Genomic DNA, 18,530 nt, shown 5'->3' on the forward strand with positions numbered 1-18,530 from the left:
CAGTAACAATCAGATGATTACGTCGGTCTGTGTAGCTCTCCATCGTGACAAATAGTAGAGGCAGAGACTTTAGTCATTGGAATCGCTGTATGCCTGGGAAAGCATCCTCTACTGATAGAAATAAGCTTATGTTATGGGTTAGGCTATCTCTGCTTTTTAAGTCCTTTCCTAATCTGTTTTCTTGCTGCTTAGGGATGGTTTGGAGGACCCACTGGATGATACTGGCCTGGTGCAACAGCAGCTAGATCAGCTATCCACCATTGGCCGGTGCGAGTATGAGAAGACCTGTGCTCTGCTTGTGCAGCTCTTTGACCAGTCAGCCCAGTCCTACCAGGAGCTGCTGCAGAGTGCCACCGCCAGCCCCATGGACGTTGCTGTACAGGAAGGTGAGCGTGTTTGGAGAACCGCGGCCTGCAAGCTTGCAGTAGGTTGCCCGTTCTCAAAAGTACCATTTCAGAAGCCCGCATTCCTGGTGAAATCCATAAATCATAGAATGGTTTGGGTTGGAAGGGACCTTGAAGAGCATCTCGTTCTACCCCCTGCCCTGGGCAGGGCCCCCTGCCCCCAGCCCAGGTTGCTCCAAGCCCCGTCCAACCTGGCCTTGAACACCTCGAGGCATGGGGCAGCCACAGCTTCTCGGGGCAACCTGCCCCAGGGGATCACCACCCGCACAGCCAAGAAGTTCTTCCTCATATCTCATCTCAATCTCCCCTCTTTCAGTGTAAAACCATTCCCCTTCATCCCATGGCTCCCCTCCCTGATCCAGAGTCCCTCCCCAGCTCTCCCGGAGCCCCTTTAGGCACTGGAAGGGGCTCTAAGGTCTCCCTGGAGTCTTCTCTTCTCCAGGCTGAACCCCCCCAACTCTCCCAGCCTGTCCTAAATGGGGAGGCAGATCTCAGAAACATTGCCGTGGGGAGGTGCCCATATGGTGTCGAATATTTTTGGCTGTGGACAGACACTCCCAACGCACACGGCAGCGCTGGCTGAAGACACTGCTTTCCTACAACTGACTCCATTCCTTTTTGGGGGAAATTTAGTGCATCTCCTTGCCCAGTCTTTCAGAGACAAGTTATGAGGATGTTTCCCCCGTCCACAGGTGATCAGCCCTGCCTGCCCCATCCCTCTTTTGTCTGAGGTAGGATATGGAGTGCTCATTTGAACCTCCCTGCTGGTTATGTGGCAGAAACCTCCAGCTGGTGGTTGCTAATGAGTAACTGGGAGTGGGGTTTTCAGCTGGTGCCACTGCCTGAAGGACGGTGTCTGTCCCGCAGCACTGGGTGGGTTCGGCGTGGAGGTTTTGTACTTGCACAGCTGGTTCGTTTAGGAATTGCTTAACACTGGCCAGAAAGAAGCAGCTCCTTTGGAGGTCCAGGTATAGCTGTGTTATGCCCCTCTCTAATAACATAGCTGGCTTCCCCTTTCGTGGAGGAGTTGGGCGCATCAGCGGAAGTTTGGAAACTATTCCTTCGGAACCAGTAATGTCTGATCTAACACAGTACGCTTTTTTGTGTGGGCAAAACTCCATATGATGTTGACTTCTCCACCAGCCACATGTACTTTGAAAGAATAAATGCTGCCTGCTGGCATCTGCACATGTTTTAAATACACAGAATACAGTTTTACAAGAAAGTGGCATTCTGCAGTGGAACAGCTTTAATTAATGAAAATCTTCCAGGCAGACCTGGCATTCTTATTTTTTTTCTACTAAAGTCGTGCCTGTTCTCCTGCAAGTGGAAAATTGAGTCATTTTGGTATAGGTGGGCACTAAAGCAAAAAGGTATTCGTTGTGAATCCTCTCTTTGCCAATATGAAATGCAAATCTCCTCAGCTTCCTCCATGTAATGTGTGATGTGCTTGGTTCTGATGTCCTCTGTTGGTTTCAGGGCGCCTGACGTGGCTCGTCTATATTATCGGGGCAGTGATTGGTGGTAGGGTCTCGTTCGCCAGCACGGATGAGCAGGATGCGATGGATGGCGAGTTGGTTTGTCGGTAGGGATGCTGACTGTTTTCAAGCTGCGCCGCTCTTGAAGTCAACAAAAGAATTGCTATTGTGAAGCTGCCACCATGTTCTTCCCCTCTTTTCACCGAAAACCGTGTGGAATTGGCCATCCTGAAAGAAGAGATTGGCGGCACTGGCTAGAGCCAGTCAGCAAACTTCTGCTGTGGCTTGGCTAAATTGGGAAATCTTGGGTTATAAGAAAGAGAATGAGAGGGGAAGAGCATGTAAGAGGGGAATTATACTGGGCTTAAATGCATGCATTGGGCTAGAACTAAATGCATGATGGTTCTTTCCCGGGGTGGGGGGAAGAGTCTTTTTCCTAGTTAATACGCCAAAGTGGGTTTTGTCTATAAATACACCATGAATATTGCAGGTCTTCTACAACCGTTAAAACTTCATCCTGTCTTTTTATACTTATAACACGCGCTGGATTTGGGGGATTATAAATCCTCTCCAGTGCAAGCTTTATTTGATGGATGTGAGAACACGTAGCTTACTACTCATGGACAACCTTGAGTCACACTGAACGCTTTGTGCTCCAGCGCCTAATTACTCTGCTTGGAAGCTAAGGCAGTAAATGAGCTATACTGTGAATGTATGGAAGCTGGCCTGCAGCTGAGCCCGTAGATAACACCACGCACTCCCTTCCCGTGTAGCTGATGAGTTACTGAAAAGGAAAGGGTGAGACCCTGTATATATTTCAGCTGCCTTTAGTGCCAGCGTATATGGTAGATATTCACAGAAGTCTATTTACATTTTATCTTCGTTCCCGTTCTGTGTTTTGTGACACTTGCCAAAAAGAGTATCGTTGCTTTTGCTGCATGTGTGTTACTTACCCTAAAAATCCCTCCGCTCCTTCCTCGCCAGCGAGGTCGGCTCATTGAGCCCGTGCACCGGTGACAGCGTTGGTTCCGCAGGGCTCCCGACAAAAGCTAAACGTCACCGGGAGTGTCATTTAGAGTCTGGCTTTTGTCAGGGGAGCAGGTAGTGGTTTCGCAGGTGGGTTTGAGAACATGATGGACCAGTCGCTGGGTAAGCGTGCTAAAGCACCCAAAACTCATTTCTGCAGCAAATTAAAACCAAGGCCTTGCATCCCTGTTAAAAGGGATATAGAAGCCTTATAATAGCCCTGCACAGAAGAGGGATGTGCCGTAGTCAGTGTTTTGTTATCAGTTTTGTCAGTTCTTGACCCAAAATGGCAATGCCCACAGAAAGTAAAAAATCCTGTTGCACGCAGCCTGGAAACGCCACCACGTGCCAGAAATCCCTCGTTTCTCCCAGTGTCCATCAACAAGGTGTGTTTTTCCCACCTCTCTGCAGAGTGCTGCAGCTGATGAACCTGACAGACTCTCGCCTGGCGCAGGCTGGGAATGAGAAGCTGGAGCTTGCCATGCTGAGCTTCTTTGAGCAGTTCCGGAAGATCTATATTGGAGATCAGGTGCAGAAGTCTTCCAAGGTAATCAGTCCCTTTGGCTGTGTCTCTTTGGTGATACGAAGTCCAGTAGTAGCTTCCCTTTTTAAATGAAAGCAAGTGGCATTACTTGTTTTCTCTTCTTCATAGCTGAAAATATTTGAGGCGCGTCTGCTGTGTTTTCTAGATACACGTCCCATGTTAATATTGCAAACCCTGAGGTGTTCTAGAAATACCGTTCTGCGTGTGTCAGGAAGGAGCCAGTGACTATGACCGCCTGGAACTTGAGACCTGGGTTCAGTTTTGTTACCTGCCAGGTTTCTGCTGTGACTTCAGATGAGTCCCTTAAGCCTATAGTGCTGTGAAAGTGTGAGTCGCACCACCTCAAACACGCGTGAGGAGCCTGAGCTTAGCACCCGAGTCTTGCTTCCTCGGCTCTAAAGGGAAGATAAACATCCATTCTCTTCATCACAAGGCAATTGTGGACGTACTGGACTTTGAATGCCTTGGTGCATCTTTAGAGATGCAAAATACCTTTAAAAAAAAAAAACACAAACCAACAAAAAACAACAGCACATAAAGAATGGGAACATCGTCACTCCAGAATTAGGTTCTCTTCCTTTCCAGTAATGTATGCCCTTCCTTCCCCATCCCAGAGACTTTGGAGCAGTGATGTGACAGGGGGCTTAGAGTTCCAGACACATTCACTAAGCTACTCTGTGTGGATGCAGGTGGAGGAGCACGGTTGTTACGTCCCCTTTCCCTGGGAAAAGCAAGCGCCCGTCTTCTGTGTACAGTATCTGAGCTTGCTATAACTAGCGATAGAGAAGAGGTGGCAGTGATTAGGGCAAGTATTGATCTGGATCAGATCGCAAGCATCTCTGTGCATTGTTTGACTGATCTGGGAAAGCCCAGAGCATACACGCTCCCAGGCACGTGTGCACAAAAGGAGAGCAAGTGAACAACAGATAATCCTTGATCATTACTTGTTTTGTTGACAGCTTTTAAATTGGTGTTATTTTTTCTCCTCCAGCTGTACCGCCGTCTCTCAGAGGTCCTGGGGTTGAATGATGAGACTATGGTCCTGAGCGTCTTCATAGGAAAAATGTAAGTGTTCCTGCTTGCCGGCATCAGAGATTCCAGGGTTTATTTGAAGGTGTAACCAGCAAAACTGGAATATGAGGGAGTGCTGTTCAGTCTAAAACTAGTAACATCTGGCTACTCGAGAGAATTACAGGCTTTTATCAGGGCTTAAGTCACGCGCAATATCCAGGATTGATTTATCCACCGTGGAGCCACAAAAATAAGCCGTACACCAAGATAATGGATTCTCTTTCCAGTGCCTGCTTAGTAAAACCAGAGTCAGAGAGGGGACAGCCTCAACCGCTCATGCCCTATCACTTGACTATTGGCAATCACCAGCCACGAAAGCTCTATGGGGAGGGGACTGCTCCTTCCGAGGTTTTCTTTGCAAATTGTGCTGTTCAGTACCAGAGTAGCGCAAATTCTTTTCTTAAAATTCTTCCGCTCTGGTAGGCACCCTATTCGGCCCGTTCCTTGGCAGCTCTCCTCTGGACGAAACCTGTCGACTGGCTTTTTGGCATGCCTTTGGCAGCCTCTGTTAGCATTTTGAACCAATTCAGTAGCTCCAGTGCTGACGCCCAGTGCCGCGCGCCTGGCGATGTGCAGCCGCTAGCTCCCCCTCCACTTCTTTAGCATCGCCCCCATCTTTACGTGCATGGGGCCATGCCTACCCTCACGCGCCCCAGCTGCGCGTCATCCCCAAGGGGTGAAACGGCTCTCCTGGAAGAAGCAAGGGCTACTAGAATTCTGCAGCTGACAGTGGATGGTGCAGGTGCAGAATTGCATACGTCTGCATGTAGTCACTGCCGCAGAATTCTCTTACCCTTGCTGCAGAAACCAGCCCTGGAGTGCCACAGAATTCCAAGGGCCTGGGTATGGGCCAGTGTAGCTTGGGACCCAAGTAGTGAAGATTATCTGAAGGATAATTTTCTAGTCAACCAAATGTAAGTACAGTAATTTTATACCAATATTTTGTGGCTTGTGATGTCTGTGGTTTCGGTGGAGGGTGGAGCTGATGATGATGATGTTGGGCGACTTTTGAACTGTAAGAATCCGCCGCACAGCAAAGGGGAAAGCGGAGCAAAGCCCTCTGATCCATCCTTGTTGTCCTCTTCCCTAGCATCACCAACTTGAAGTACTGGGGTCGATGCGAGCCTATCACCTCCAAGACGCTGCAGCTGCTCAATGACCTCTCCATTGGATATCCTTTTCAGAAGAGCTGTTGGGTGCACAGGACGCTTTAACCTCAGGATGGGGGAAGAGCGACCCAGATGCTCGGCTGGAACAGGAGCGTTCTGCGTGTAACAGCCTTCTGAACTGCTTCACCTTTGGGGTAGTGAGAAGAGCAGAGTACGAGTGCTTGGTGAACGTCTTACCTAGCTGTTGAATTGCTGTAGTACAATAGCAGCTTTTGCTGGCCATAATGTTGTAGGGGAGTTATTATTTTGGATCATAATTGCTTTGTAGCTTACCATCTGCAGTTAATTTGTTTACAGTCACAGTCTGTCTTATGGTCATCTACTTGCTCTTCCTGACAGAGTAAATAAAAATGGTGACCACAGGTCTCTACGGCGGAGATGTATGCAACTTGGTTGCTCCTGAAACAAATGGAAGAGAGACTAGAACATATTGAATAATATAGACCTAAGTCCCCTTCCAGTTTTGCCCTGGAAAGTGCTTTGCAAGCATTGCAAGAAGTTTTCTGCTGACTCTGCTGCTTCCTTAACACCCCCTTTACATACAGTAGCGTTAGAAAGCTGGTGAAACTGAGCGCCGTACAGTTCATGCTGAACAATCACACGGTAAGTCCTTTCACCTTCTGCCTTTCGTCTCGCAGCAAACTCCCGTCTGCCTTTTGTGCAGCTGAGGTAATCCCCTGGTTTTTAACACCTGGACACGCTTTTGAAGTTTACCTGTCTCCCAGATGGTACCAGATGAGCCTCTGTGTTCCATCTCTCTCTGTTCAAAGCCTGTCCTTCAGTTTTGAGGGGCTGTAATTATGTCGTACCTTTCATCCCTGAAGGGTTAATATGGGGGTCGCTTTACTCTCCCCTGAAAGACAGCCGTCTCCAGAGAGAAATGTGGGAGAGAGCTGGTACTGCTGCGCATGCAGGCAGACAGCAGTGAGCACTGTTTCTGCACTTTAATGCAAAATATATCAGCATTTTGGTGCCTCGGCTTTCACTCTAAAAGTGCTGATTTGGAAGAAGTGCCGTCGCTTGCAGTGGACAGGATAGCAGTCTTATTCCTCGGTCATTACTGGTCCGGTACTCCCTGTGCGGGTCTGGGATGCTGACTTGAAATCCGAAATGTTAGAATCAGCAACTAGAAGCCAGCAGCACAGTATCAGATTTCTGACTTGCCCCTGGCGGCACGCGGTCATTTAGCGCTGCGATGCTGTAGCAGTAGGACTCCCAGCACCACATCCAGAAGTTCTTCGTTGACTGGTTGAACGAAGCGCTGTATTCCTTGTGCTAGGGACTGTTTTGCAGGCAGTCCCACGTCCTGTGTTTGGCCCAGAAGCTGCATTCAAACTGCATTGTCCGGGGCTACTGTTTCTGTGGAGCACGTGGGCAGAGTAACTGGGGACCTGTCTGCAGAGGGCTGGTTTTTAGCAACCTTATTGCCCGAAGGATCCCCATGAGTAAGGGGGCGCAAATTGCTGCTTTGCTCCGAAGGCAAAGCAAGACTTCCTTGTTCACCTGGTCCTGGGGAATTCCAAGATGAAAGATGATCGCCGGTATCTTTGCCGGCAGGTAGGACGCTGCTCCGGGGTGTGCATGCGCGGTGCCTGTTGCCCTCTGGTGGCCTGTTCTCCGAGATGGCTGGCAGATGAGAAGCGGTTAGTTGGCAAGATAACTGCGCGGCTCACTGCTTCTCATCCTTGCATGGGTTGAGGATTAGACAGGGGAATGAGGGATCCTCATGCAAGGTGGTGGTTCCCCTTTAACTCGTCTCTTCTCTTCCCTTTGCAGAGTGAGCACTTTTCCTTCCTGGGCATTAACAATCAGTCCAACCTGACTGACATGAGATGTCGGACTACGTTCTACACTGCACTTGGGCGTCTTCTCATGGTGGATTTAGGTACTCGGATCTCTTCCTGGGAACCAGAGCAAAATGGTGACTTTGTGGTTTGGATGCTGGGCTGCGCAGTAGGCTACGCCCTGCTGTTTAGGGAGCTGTAAGCTCCTGCAGGAAAGGATGCTGGAATGGGAGAAGCCAAATGGGATCAGAAAAAGGAGGGGAAAGAAGCTCAGGAGTGGTTTGATGCCGTGTCGCTGGGTGCAGGCAGTCCAGAGGTGCACAGCACCCAGGCTGGGGCTAAATTTTGCCTTCATAACATTCCAAATGTTTTCCTGAGGTGGCAGGGTTTGTTCTGTGTCTTTTCTCTTAAGTTAGATATTGGCAGTGATAGATCACCTGTCTGGAAACCTGTGGTCTCTCTGCCTCTAGCTCCGTGGGAGAGCAATGTCTGAGTGTCTAGCACGGGCGGTACTGCAGGGATGTGCAATCTATTTCCTCCTGATTTCTTTTTTTTCTTTCAGGGGAAGATGAAGATCAGTACGAGCAGTTCATGCTTCCCCTCACAGCTGCCTTTGAGACTGTGGCACAGATGTTCAGCACAAATACTTTCAATGAACAAGAGGCAAAAGTAAGTTGGGCAGCGCCTTCCCTATTATGCGCGCTCTCCCTGCTCTTTCGCTTAGGGGCTTTGACATTTTCGGTTCAGACAGACAGGAGAGGACAAGCAACTCCTGCAGAGGGAGAGCCATTCTGCCCTCTGAATGAGACAAATAGATGCTGGAGTGATAGGTGCTTGTCTTTCGGTGTATGGGGAAGCAGTGGTGTGCCTTGTATCCCTGGGGGTCTAGGTGTAGGTCCCAGTTGAAGCAGTGAGCCTCATCTGCTAGCTTTCCTTCTTCTGGCAATGAAATACCCAGCCACTGCACTGGCACCAATTAAAGAGGACTTCTGGCACTGAAAAGGAAGGACTGTCTAACCAGGGGTGGGCATCCAGCAGAGAAAGGCCGTATTGCTGTTGGGATGGGAGGACGGGAAGCGGCTCGGGGCTGGTGGAGCCAGGGAGGGTGTTGTGTTTTAACATATCTCTTCTTTTGCAATACAGAGAACTTTGGTTGGTTTGGTGAGAGACTTGAGGGGAATAGCCTTTGCCTTCAATGCCAAGACCAGCTTCATGATGCTGTTTGAGTGGATGTATCCTTCTGTTGCCCTAAACCTTGAGTCACCCCGTCTGTCAGAGGGGAGGACTCTGGCTGACTGCATCCAAATGGCCTATTTTCCCTGCTAAATCCTGACTGGGCTTTCTCTTGGCTTTTATAGTACTCGGTGTCCTGTCTCTAAGCCCTGAAATAGATTTTACTTGGTCTGTCTGCAACCAAATCAACCTAGAAATCTGCTCAAAACTGAACTGTTGGGGTTTTTTCTGATTGGACCCGAAGAGATTTGACCTGTAAAGCACAAAGGCCTTTAATGGGATGCTTGTGTCTCAGCAGCAACAAAAGCTTTCCTCTCGCTCACTGAAGCCAACAGCAGTTGGTATCTTTGTCCTCTCGGTGAGAGCATAGCTGCGCAAAGAGCACCGTGTCTGGGCTCTGGGTTTCTCTTTGGCTGGTGAAGGTCAGCTCTCTGTTGCAGTGACGGATCTTTGTATCTGCCGTCCCTCTCATTCAAAACCTTTTTGGTTCTGCTTTCTCCTAGTGTAAGAAGTGTATACGCAACTCCTTCAACGGACTTAAGATTTTTTTTTATTATTATTTTTTTCTCCTGTGATAAAGCAGACCCCAGCATCTCTGTTAATTAAGCTCCTTTGCAGGGTTTGAGTGCAGTACACAAAATACACCTTTTGGGTAGAAGTTGTGACCTTTTCTCTTCGTGCAAAGCGACAAAGTTCCTTAGCTTTCACCTTGCAGCTACCCATCCTACATGCCAATCCTACAGCGGGCGATTGAACTCTGGTACCATGACCCAGCCTGCACTACACCTGTCCTCAAACTGATGGCTGAGTTGGTACATAACAGGTATGAACCTCCAGCAGCTGAAAACTGGCAGGAATTTGTGCCTGTTTGCAGCTTCCGTCTTTGTGTGGGTGGTGGTGTCCAGTTGTGTTTTCTCTGCTTCGGTCTATTTATGCTATAAAGGCTGCCAAGGGGACAGAGGGGAAACTGGCATTGTTTCAGTAGGGAAGAAAATCTAACAGTTCAGATATCAGTCGTGTCATGACTGAGTCAAACCAAGAGACACGATCAATAAACATTGAATTTGTTCAGCGTCTGTTTTCAAGGACAGCACTGTAAGATGGAGGCAGGCAACTCACGTTAATTTTTAAAACCTGTGTTTAAAATGAGCGTTGTTCTATCTGGCAGCCAGATGACAACTTTTTGCTTTAGAACATCAGCTCTTTTTGCCAGCAGAGAGGTACCTCTGACGCTATTCAGATAATTCAGAAGCTGTCTAATCTGGCAGTGGAAGGTTGCCAAGATGTTGCTCTGGCTTACAGCCAGCTGAACGCAGCCCTGTAGGAAGGGACCGTTGTTACAGCCGAGGGGAAGGGACACGAGGTTCAGGCACAGTCATTTGAGAGTTGACTCGCCGTTCGGTCGGACTCTTTGCCACATCCGAGCAGCATCTTTGCAGTAGGACAATCCTTCCTGGAATACGTCCACTCATTTATTGCGGAGGTGAACTGGACAACTCGCTGCACTTCAATTGTAAGATCTATTCACTGTAGGGGAAAAAATGCCAAGCTCTGAATTCTTGGTGGTGTTATGAATAGGAGCTAGTCAGCCTGCCCTACAATGCTGCTTCCAAGATGTTTGCTGTGTTTGTGTACAGTAGCCTAGTGACTATTGCCAAGACAGGATTTCCACCCTCGATCTTGTAATATTCCTAACGTCTGCGGAATATAGGCCCTTTCTTCTCTGACAGCAGAGCTCTTCTGTCCCTAAGTGGCTGTGTCCTGTCAGGCTTTGGTAATGAACAGCAGTTTTCTCCACCAGATCAGGGCATTTTGTTGAGCTCTGGGAGCAGCCCTGGGAGGAGGATGCCCCGGTAGACAGCAGCGCGAGGAGATGCTGGAGCGTTAGCTTTGTTTTTACTCCCAGGTATGTCCGAGCTCCAGTTTATTCCCTCTCTTTCTGTTAGATCCCAACGGCTGCAGTTTGACGTGTCCTCACCGAATGGCATCCTGCCCTTCCGAGAAACGAGTAAAATGATAACTACGTATGGTGAGTATCCAGCAGGTGGGATCCGGGCAGCCTGGGTCTGCCCTTGACTCCTCCGCTTGCTTGGGGAGTGAGGGCTGGGGCACTTGCCAGCTCGGAGAGCGAGCCCAGGCTGGGAAGCAGTGCCAAATCGCTTGCTGAATGCACGCTTAGATACAGAGAGATGCTTCTGCTTGAAGTGCTGGGTAGGCAGGCAAGCAGAAGGGGCAGGGTGTTTGCCATGCAAATGAGGAAGGAAACGATAGCAAGGAGCCGAAACCCAGCTGAGCCCCTTGTGAGCGCGCAAGGTGACACGGGCAAACCCTGGGAAGCCAGTGGAGAGCAATCTTGCCCTTATGCTGTCCTGTTTCCACTGCAAAATTACATGCAGCCGTATTCTCCCGTGTTTCCTAGTAGAGCCACACTTTTAACTTGTAATGGGTTCCTTACCCTTCAGCTGGGGAGTCAGTCTTTGGTGCTTGTGGCTGACTTCTCAGTCACTCCTTATTGTTTTTCCTGCGCTCTGGGGGAGAACAGGTTTGGATGTGGTTGCTGAAATACTGAGTCCGCCTCTGTGCTCACGCAGGAAATCGTATCCTAACGCTTGGGGAGGTCCCAAAGGATCAAGTCTATGCCTTGAAGCTCAAGGGGATTTCCATCTGCTTCTCTATGCTGAAGGCTGCACTGAGCGGGAGCTACGTCAACTTTGGGGTCTTCCGTCTCTACGGGGATGATGCACTGGACAATGCCTTGCAAACTTTTATCAAGCTTCTGCTTTCCATCCCTCACAGTGACCTTCTGGTAAGCTGACACCTGTGATTAGCAGTGTAAACACACGGCTAGGGAAGACAGGGTTGGAAGATTATACAGTAAAGGAATACTTTAATCACAGAGACAAATGGACTTGTGCCACTTCCTGGAACCCCAGCTATAGGCACAGACCGGTAGGAAATTACAGCTGCTGGAACGTGCAGCGGCAGGTCCTGCGTGAAGGCTGTAAGCCCAGCACCCAAGGGCCTGCTGGGCAGCCCTGCTACTCAGCTCTGCGGCGGGGTACGCTCCAAGTCTCAGCAGAGCAATTACCAAAATAATTCCCCCTCTCTCCGAAAAACACTTCCTGTGAGTAAAGGATTGTTCTTCCCTGTATTGCCTGTGGGCAGAGATCTTGATGCATCAGCAATTACAGTGCGACCTCCTTACTGAAGACATTCACCTACGGCGTCTTGCTCCTATCCAGACCTCATATACAGAAATCCATTATGCGGCAGAGCTTTGGGACCCTACCAGCGCAGTCCTGCTTGGCAAAATATCGAGGAGAGAGGGCAGCGTATATTCCTCCCAAGTCTTCTCTGTCGTATTACCATAGCAGGACCTGAAAGAAGCTGTTGCCATCTCTGAGCTGCATTCAGCACGTTCTTGATTTAATATACCGGGGGCCAAACTCTTGAGACGTGCAGCTGAAATGCAACTCTTGAGATGGGGCAACTTTGCAGGACTCCCAGCGGAGTCTCCCGGAGTCTGGGGGCCGCGGAGAGGTCTGTGGCACTGACTACAGTGCGTGTTGCTGAGCCCAGCACGGCGCATGTTGATTTTTATGTGATCTGGCACTCTGCGTGGACACCTGGAGAGCCGGTCCTATCTCTGCATCGCCAGCACTGGCATTCATCAGCCAACGCTCCTCATTTAGAAAAGAGCGAAGCAGCAGGGAAAGATGTTTTGATAAAACAGGGTTGGGAACCTGCTGGACCGTTGTTGCCAGAGCCTGTTTGGAAGGCTTTTTTGGTGGGGGAGAAGGGTGGAAAATATGTTGGCCCATGAGTTATGCTGAGAGAGAGGTTGGTTTGTTCTCTTTCCAGGAGATTCGGTAAGCAGTTTTCAGGTGATTAATGAATGGGTTGGGTCTAGCAGAAAGCCTTAACTGATGGTTACAGGCTAGCCACGAGGCCTTGAAAGTCTTTTTCTCTTCCTTTCTCTGCAGGATTATCCCAAGCTCAGCCAGTCATACTATTCCTTGCTGGAAGTTCTTACCCAGGACCACATGAACTTTATAGCCAGTCTGGAGCCTCATGTAATCATGTATATTCTCTCTTCCATTTCCGAAGGCCTCACTGCACTAGGTAACTGCTTCTGTTCTCTGTTGCGCTCTTAGGGCTTTGATTTGGGAGCGGGGAAAGATTTTTTGGTAGCTTTTAACGCGTAGTATTTCAGGCTAACAAGCTAAGACGTACCATGTGAATGGGTGGAGGAGTTTCAGCTCTGTTAAAGCTGGAACATTAGAAATAGAGAATGTATCAATGAGGAAATTGCTGGCCTGTTTAGGGTTAGGTGGTTCTTGCTCACAAAGTCCCTAAAAGGACCCAGATAAATGGTGGTGTTTCCCTGGGAGCCTCTCCGGGTGCATCTGAACAAGGGAAATGCTGGCGGTGCCCCAATATCTCCCCTTTCCCCTTTCCTGCAGACACCATGGTTTGCACAGGCTGCTGCTCCTGTTTGGACCACATCGTCACCTATCTCTTCAAGCAACTCTCTCGCAGCACCAAGAAGAGGACCACACCTCTGACCCAGGAGAGCGACCGGTTCCTGCACATTATGCAGCAGCACCCGGAGATGATTCAGCAGGTAAAGACCGAAGGCGTAGGGCCTTGTTGTGGCATGGCACGGTAAACTCCCCGATAAGCCCTGAATTTTCTTAGCGTGATGTCATGTGGGGGCTGCATGCTCCCTGCTCTAGAGCCCCAGGCTTTTCCAGAGCAAAAAAAAAGATTTATTTATTTATTTTTTGCTAGTATTACATCTCTCCTACGCATTCATCATATGGTAGGTCTAATTCAAAGCCATGCTTCAGGGCCGTGGCTCTCCCTGTGCAAGGAACTCCATTTTTGCATTTCAGATATGAAAGGAAGTAGCCAAAAATGAGCTTTTATCTTTTCTTTGCGTTTTTCCTTTTTTAAGAGAAATACAGTTATAGGCAGTGCTGGCCGTTCATAGAAATGAAGCCAGGAAACATATCTTCAGCCAGAGAGCGTGCACTCTTCTGCTTTAAAAAAAAAACCAAAAAAACAGGGTTTGTTTAAATCCCTGGAAAAATTCAGCGGGACATGTAGACTCACGGCAGAGCAGGCACCGTGGGGTCCCCGTGCTTAAGGTTCTGTGTAGACTTCAGGATACGGGCGCAGTCTCTCTGCTGTGGCGCTTGTGTTGGGACCACGTGAAGGTTGGGGCTTGCAGCCTGTCGGAGTACGTGCTGCCTTGGCACCCTCCGCGCCTGCCGTCGGAACGGCCTCTGCAGGCCGATATAAACTCGATATAAACAACAAACTCGATATAAAATCGAGTTTTATATGCTGGTAGCACATCTGCCATCTGTCTCCTGCCTCCATCCCCAACACCTCTGATAAACGCGGAGCTTGCTGAGATTTGTCTTCTCTCTGGGTCAGGAGCGTCTGCGATTGCAGAGGATCAATAGTGAGCTGAGATTTTTCCTGGCTTAGATAAGGCTCAGCTCAGCATATACCTACGCGTACCGTGTGGTTTAGGTACCTCTGTGTCGCTTAATGACAGATGACTCCGCTCGCAGAGGTTTTGGTGCTCCAGAGGGCTCTGTGTTGGGATCTGGACATCCGTACCTTAGAGCAAAACACTTCTATATGCCTCCCGCCTGGCTGTGCTGCTTTGAACAGCACTGCTCAGTGCATTTCTGATGGTGTTATCCAACCTCACTCCCTCGTACTTGACAAAGTGTCAGCGTGACTCCCACGTGAAAGCAGGGAATATTGTTCCATCCTTGCTGGTAGATCAAATGCAAAGAAAAGCAGGCTTTTTTGGGGGCTAGAAGCTGCGTTTCCTGAGGATTAAAAAGAAAAACTGCATCTTCCAAACCAGCTAGGTTAGGTGTTGGCTTTAGCCTGAGGAGGCTGTGGAGAGGAACGCAGACACCTCTGGTGTGGGCTAGAGGAAGCTCCCCAGGACACCAGAGCACGTGCTCTCTGCAGTTAAGCCCTTGGTTTTACCTCGTTTAAGTGAAGATGAGACAATCTTCCGCTGGCTGCCTTGCGGCAGGATGGAGTGTGTCAGGACCCTCCTCCACGTGCCTTCAGTGAAGTTCTCCACCGGTTCATGGGGGCTCCAGGTCCTCCTCTTGCCCTGTGGTGCTGAGAGCTCTGTAGCATTGAGGCTCCAACACCATCAAAGGTGAATCGTTGCTCCTGAGCCTGCACGGTGCCGTGGTGAGGAGAGAGCAGGGATGGAAGGGCTGGTTTCAAACCTCACCCTCTCCCTTTTCCAGATGCTTTCAACAGTGCTGAATATCATCATCTTTGAGGACTGCAGGAACCAGTGGTCGATGTCTCGGCCTCTGCTTGGCTTGATACTGCTCAATGAAAAGGTAAACATCCCACCCCCCGTCGTAGCTGGAGGAGCTGTCTGGGCTTGAATGATGGCTGGAGCCTTCGGGTCGAAGGGAGCAGAACGGTGTCGGAGCAGGTGGTTGGGAAACGGGGACTGGAGAGATGGTGTGTGGAGGGAAGGGTGTCCAGCCCTCCCCTGCAGCAGCCTTGGCGCTAAGCAATCCCATTCGCTTTCGTTCGTAAGGGCACTTGAAGAGCTGCAACGCTTTTTCTCCCTCTTCCCGAGAGCCCGTTACGCATGTCCCAAAGCCAAGGTGGCTATTCCTCTGAAAATTAACCTGTCCTTCTCTTGTCTCCCCCCCTCCAGTATTTCTCCGACTTGAGGAACAGTATAGTGAACAGCCAGCCTCCGGAGAAACAGCAGGCGATGCACCTCTGCTTTGAGAACCTCATGGAAGGCATCGAACGCAACCTCCTAACCAAGAACAGGGACAGGTGGGTATGGGCCAGAGCCCCCTCTGTGGGGCTGGGCTGGTCCTGGGGCGTGCTGTGGGTCCATCCCGGGGCGTGCCGAGCCCGCAGCCTAATGCAGAAGCGCAGCCGAGAGGGTCCGTGGTCCTCGTGGAGATGAAAACGCAGGAGGAACGGGCAACCCCCTGCTCTGACACGCTGCTCTGCCTTTTCCTTAGGTTTACACAAAACCTGTCGGCGTTCAGGCGGGAGGTGAACGACTCCATGAAGAACTCCACCTACGGTGTGAACAGCAACGACATGATGAGCTGACGTCTCCCAACTCCACCTGTACAGAGCAGCATCCCTTTGGCCTGGCCCAGAGGGGTTACCGTTTCCGATGGAAAGAAAAGAGGGCGTTTCTAATCCCTGCTCTTCCCCAGGGCTGGATTGCGGCGCTCGCTTTGGGCCGTACTCCACGTCCCGAGGGAGGAGGGAACAGGAGGGGTTGTTGAGCTCACCGGGGCAGGGTACTTCTGTTTCCGTGGGAGGGGGTGGAAGGGCATAAGCCAGGTGCAAGAATCCAGCGTCTCCCTACCCGAATGTCTGCGTGGAACGCCAGCGCTCTGCTGCAGCCTGCCTTGTATAAACATGTACATTTTTTCATAACATTTTGAACAAGGTTTATATTGACTCAGTTTAAAAAAAAAAAAAAACAACAAAAAAAAACAAAAAAAGGAAAAAAAAAAAAAACAAACAAACAAACAACCAAGTGTGATTGAAATTTTTACAGAGTCCTGGTGCACCGGTGCTGGCGTGAGGGTTGTGTATGCGAGTGAGGAAAGCGTGTCCTGCAGGCCTGAAGCTTTACTGGGCGAGGGGTGGGTGTGTGAAAGTGCAGAGATATATTTAGTGACAAGCGTAGAGAGAAGGCAAAAAAAAAAAAAAAAACAACAACAAAAAAAAAGGCATTGTAAAATTCCAAATGTATATTTTTTCTTATTAAGCCCCTTGAAATCACAACTTCCTGTTACCGTCTTGCCCTTGTTATTAGGAACTCTAAGCCATGCCGCGTGATCTTTTCATTCGTGCTTGCTCGTGGGTGTCTCTCCTGTCCCCCGGTGTAGCAGTAGGCGCTCTCCCCTGTCCCCTCGTCAACCCGCTTCTCGCAGGGCCCTCTCCCTCCCTCTCCCTCCGGACCCCCCCTGCCCAGCGGCACTCTCCTCACTCTGCCTTCTCCTTTTCTGTTGGGTTTTTTTTTTTTTTTTCCCCCCCGCCTCTACCCGGAGCTCGCAGCAGCGCGCGCCTGTGCTGGGACCGATCCGGCAGCGCCAACCTGCCGCCTCGGAGGGTTCTTAATAACAAGGTTTGCCTCGCATGAAGTATTTAACACCCCCTTTTAAATGATTCCGTTGGGTTTGGTTTTGGTTGGTGGGTTTTTTTTGGTTTTTTTTTTTCCCTAAGTCACCATAATAAATGTTTTGGATATAAAATTGACTTTCAGAGGAAAGCTGATGGGGGAGGGAACCTGTTTGCCTTGTACTTTTTCCACTATTGTTGCTGCTAGTCGTGTGCATCCTCTTGCTCAGCTCTACCCACAGACACTCGGTCCTTAGGGCTTCAGTTTCTCTTCCCAGACACCACCTACTCTTAATTTTATTTTATTTTCCTCTCTCTCTTTTTTTTTTTTTTTTTTTTTTTTGTTTTCTTTCCTCTGGCGATTGTGTGTTGGGTCCTTTTTTTCGCGTGAGCAGATTGCTGGTTGACTTGTAAGGGTGTTTGCTGCATACAGTGTAAGCATTGTGACTGCAAATAAAACTTCAATGGTTTCTACTGAGCCGTGTCTGCCTGGGCATCGCCTGCGCCCCGAGCCCCCCCCTGCACGCGCCGCGCCGGGGGGAGTTTCCCCAAATGAAGGGGGGGGGGGTCAAAACAGAGAGTATTTGATTTGTGTGGGTAGATCGTACCCTGGCAGGGGGTCTACCCCAGGCAAAGGTCTAGCCAAAATCGAAGTGGATTCAGCAATATTCGCGGCGTTTTGGTTCTAGGGAACAACCCATTCAACACCCACAGCACAAGGGATTATTTTCGGGGTTTTTTTTTGGTTTGTTTTTTTTTTTCCAAAACATTTATTTACAGTTTGTAAATGGAGGCTGAACTTGGAGGAGCAGGAACAGCCCAGCTCGCTCTCCCCCTGCCCGGGCAGGGACCAGCAGCGGGGACCGGGGGCTTTGTGCCCCTCCTCGTCCCCATCCTCACCCCGACGCCGCCTCCTCGCCCGCCGACTCCCTGGCACTGCTGTAGACGACGCTGTTACAGCCCTCTCTGTTCCGAGCGATTTCGATGGCGAAAAACTGGATCCTGGTGGCTAAAAAAAAAAAGAGAAGAGAGGAAAAACTTAAACCCACAGATCCGTGGGTTCAGCCTTTCCCTTTTCCTCGCGGGGAGGGTGCTGGCTCCGTGCCGTGCCGGTCCTCACTCACCGAAGATGGTGTTCTCCTCGGTGTAGTCTTTGCGGCAGTCCAGGCGGAGCAGGGTGCCGTAGTTGAAGTCCTCCACCACCCCCTCGAACCGCAGGCAGAACGGGCGCCATTTCTGGGGAGAGAAGCAGCCGCATCCCTGGAGCCCGGCGAGAGAGGGCAAAATTCGTGTGTGTGTCCCCTCCTGCTGCCCACCTACCTCCTTGGCAGGCTCCGATTTGAGCTCTTCTGGGTCCAACACGTCGATTTTAAGATCCCTGAAGGTCCTCCTGAACTCGCTGTAGATCTGATCGTCGACTTTGGTGAGGTTCAGAAACTTGGGGTCGACGGAGGAGATGAGCTACACAGGACGACTGAAGAATTAACCGTGACCTCCCCCGCCACGTCCCCGTGAGCCCCGTCGTCGTCGTGACACACACCCCCCTCCCCAGGACTTACGTTGAAGTAGACCTGGGCGTGCTGGTGTGCCTTCATGGCCCAGGCCAGCTCCACGCGGGGCTGCGGAGGCAGGAGCGGGGTCATGCAGGGCAGTGCATCCCG

At 50.2% G+C, this 18,530-nt stretch overlaps 2 protein-coding genes across 2 annotated transcripts in view; one reads left to right on the top strand and one right to left on the bottom strand.

Annotated features, from left to right (window-relative positions):
* The window catches only part of XPO7 (exportin 7), a gene marked incomplete at its 5' end in the record, with an annotated part of 32,950 nt that extends 16,737 nt beyond the window's left edge, over positions 1 to 16,213 (top strand). The window contains 17 exons of the mRNA XM_009884350.1: positions 193 to 386; positions 1,884 to 1,989; positions 3,320 to 3,455; positions 4,444 to 4,517; positions 5,614 to 5,694; positions 6,232 to 6,295; positions 7,469 to 7,577; positions 8,039 to 8,145; positions 8,620 to 8,708; positions 9,425 to 9,532; positions 10,656 to 10,738; positions 11,301 to 11,515; positions 12,693 to 12,831; positions 13,173 to 13,333; positions 15,000 to 15,098; positions 15,428 to 15,555; positions 15,750 to 16,213. Of these exons, the coding sequence (XP_009882652.1) occupies positions 193 to 386; positions 1,884 to 1,989; positions 3,320 to 3,455; positions 4,444 to 4,517; positions 5,614 to 5,694; positions 6,232 to 6,295; positions 7,469 to 7,577; positions 8,039 to 8,145; positions 8,620 to 8,708; positions 9,425 to 9,532; positions 10,656 to 10,738; positions 11,301 to 11,515; positions 12,693 to 12,831; positions 13,173 to 13,333; positions 15,000 to 15,098; positions 15,428 to 15,555; positions 15,750 to 15,843 (1,987 nt within the window). The remainder of the gene's footprint in view (positions 1 to 192; positions 387 to 1,883; positions 1,990 to 3,319; positions 3,456 to 4,443; positions 4,518 to 5,613; positions 5,695 to 6,231; positions 6,296 to 7,468; positions 7,578 to 8,038; positions 8,146 to 8,619; positions 8,709 to 9,424; positions 9,533 to 10,655; positions 10,739 to 11,300; positions 11,516 to 12,692; positions 12,832 to 13,172; positions 13,334 to 14,999; positions 15,099 to 15,427; positions 15,556 to 15,749) is intronic.
* Positions 16,214 to 17,765: 1,552 nt separating this feature from the next.
* PBDC1 (polysaccharide biosynthesis domain containing 1) lies at positions 17,766 to 18,488 on the bottom strand (the record flags this gene model as incomplete). The annotated part of the gene is made up of 4 exons (XM_009884372.1): positions 17,766 to 17,878; positions 17,994 to 18,105; positions 18,190 to 18,330; positions 18,429 to 18,488. Coding segments are annotated over 4 exons (426 nt in total), but the record flags the coding sequence as incomplete, so codon positions are not given.
* Positions 18,489 to 18,530: the final 42 nt, after the last annotated feature.

This window comes from Charadrius vociferus, unplaced genomic scaffold, assembly GCF_000708025.1.
Source record: "Charadrius vociferus isolate BGI_N301 unplaced genomic scaffold, ASM70802v2 scaffold1044, whole genome shotgun sequence".
NCBI lineage: Eukaryota > Metazoa > Chordata > Aves > Charadriiformes > Charadriidae > Charadrius > Charadrius vociferus.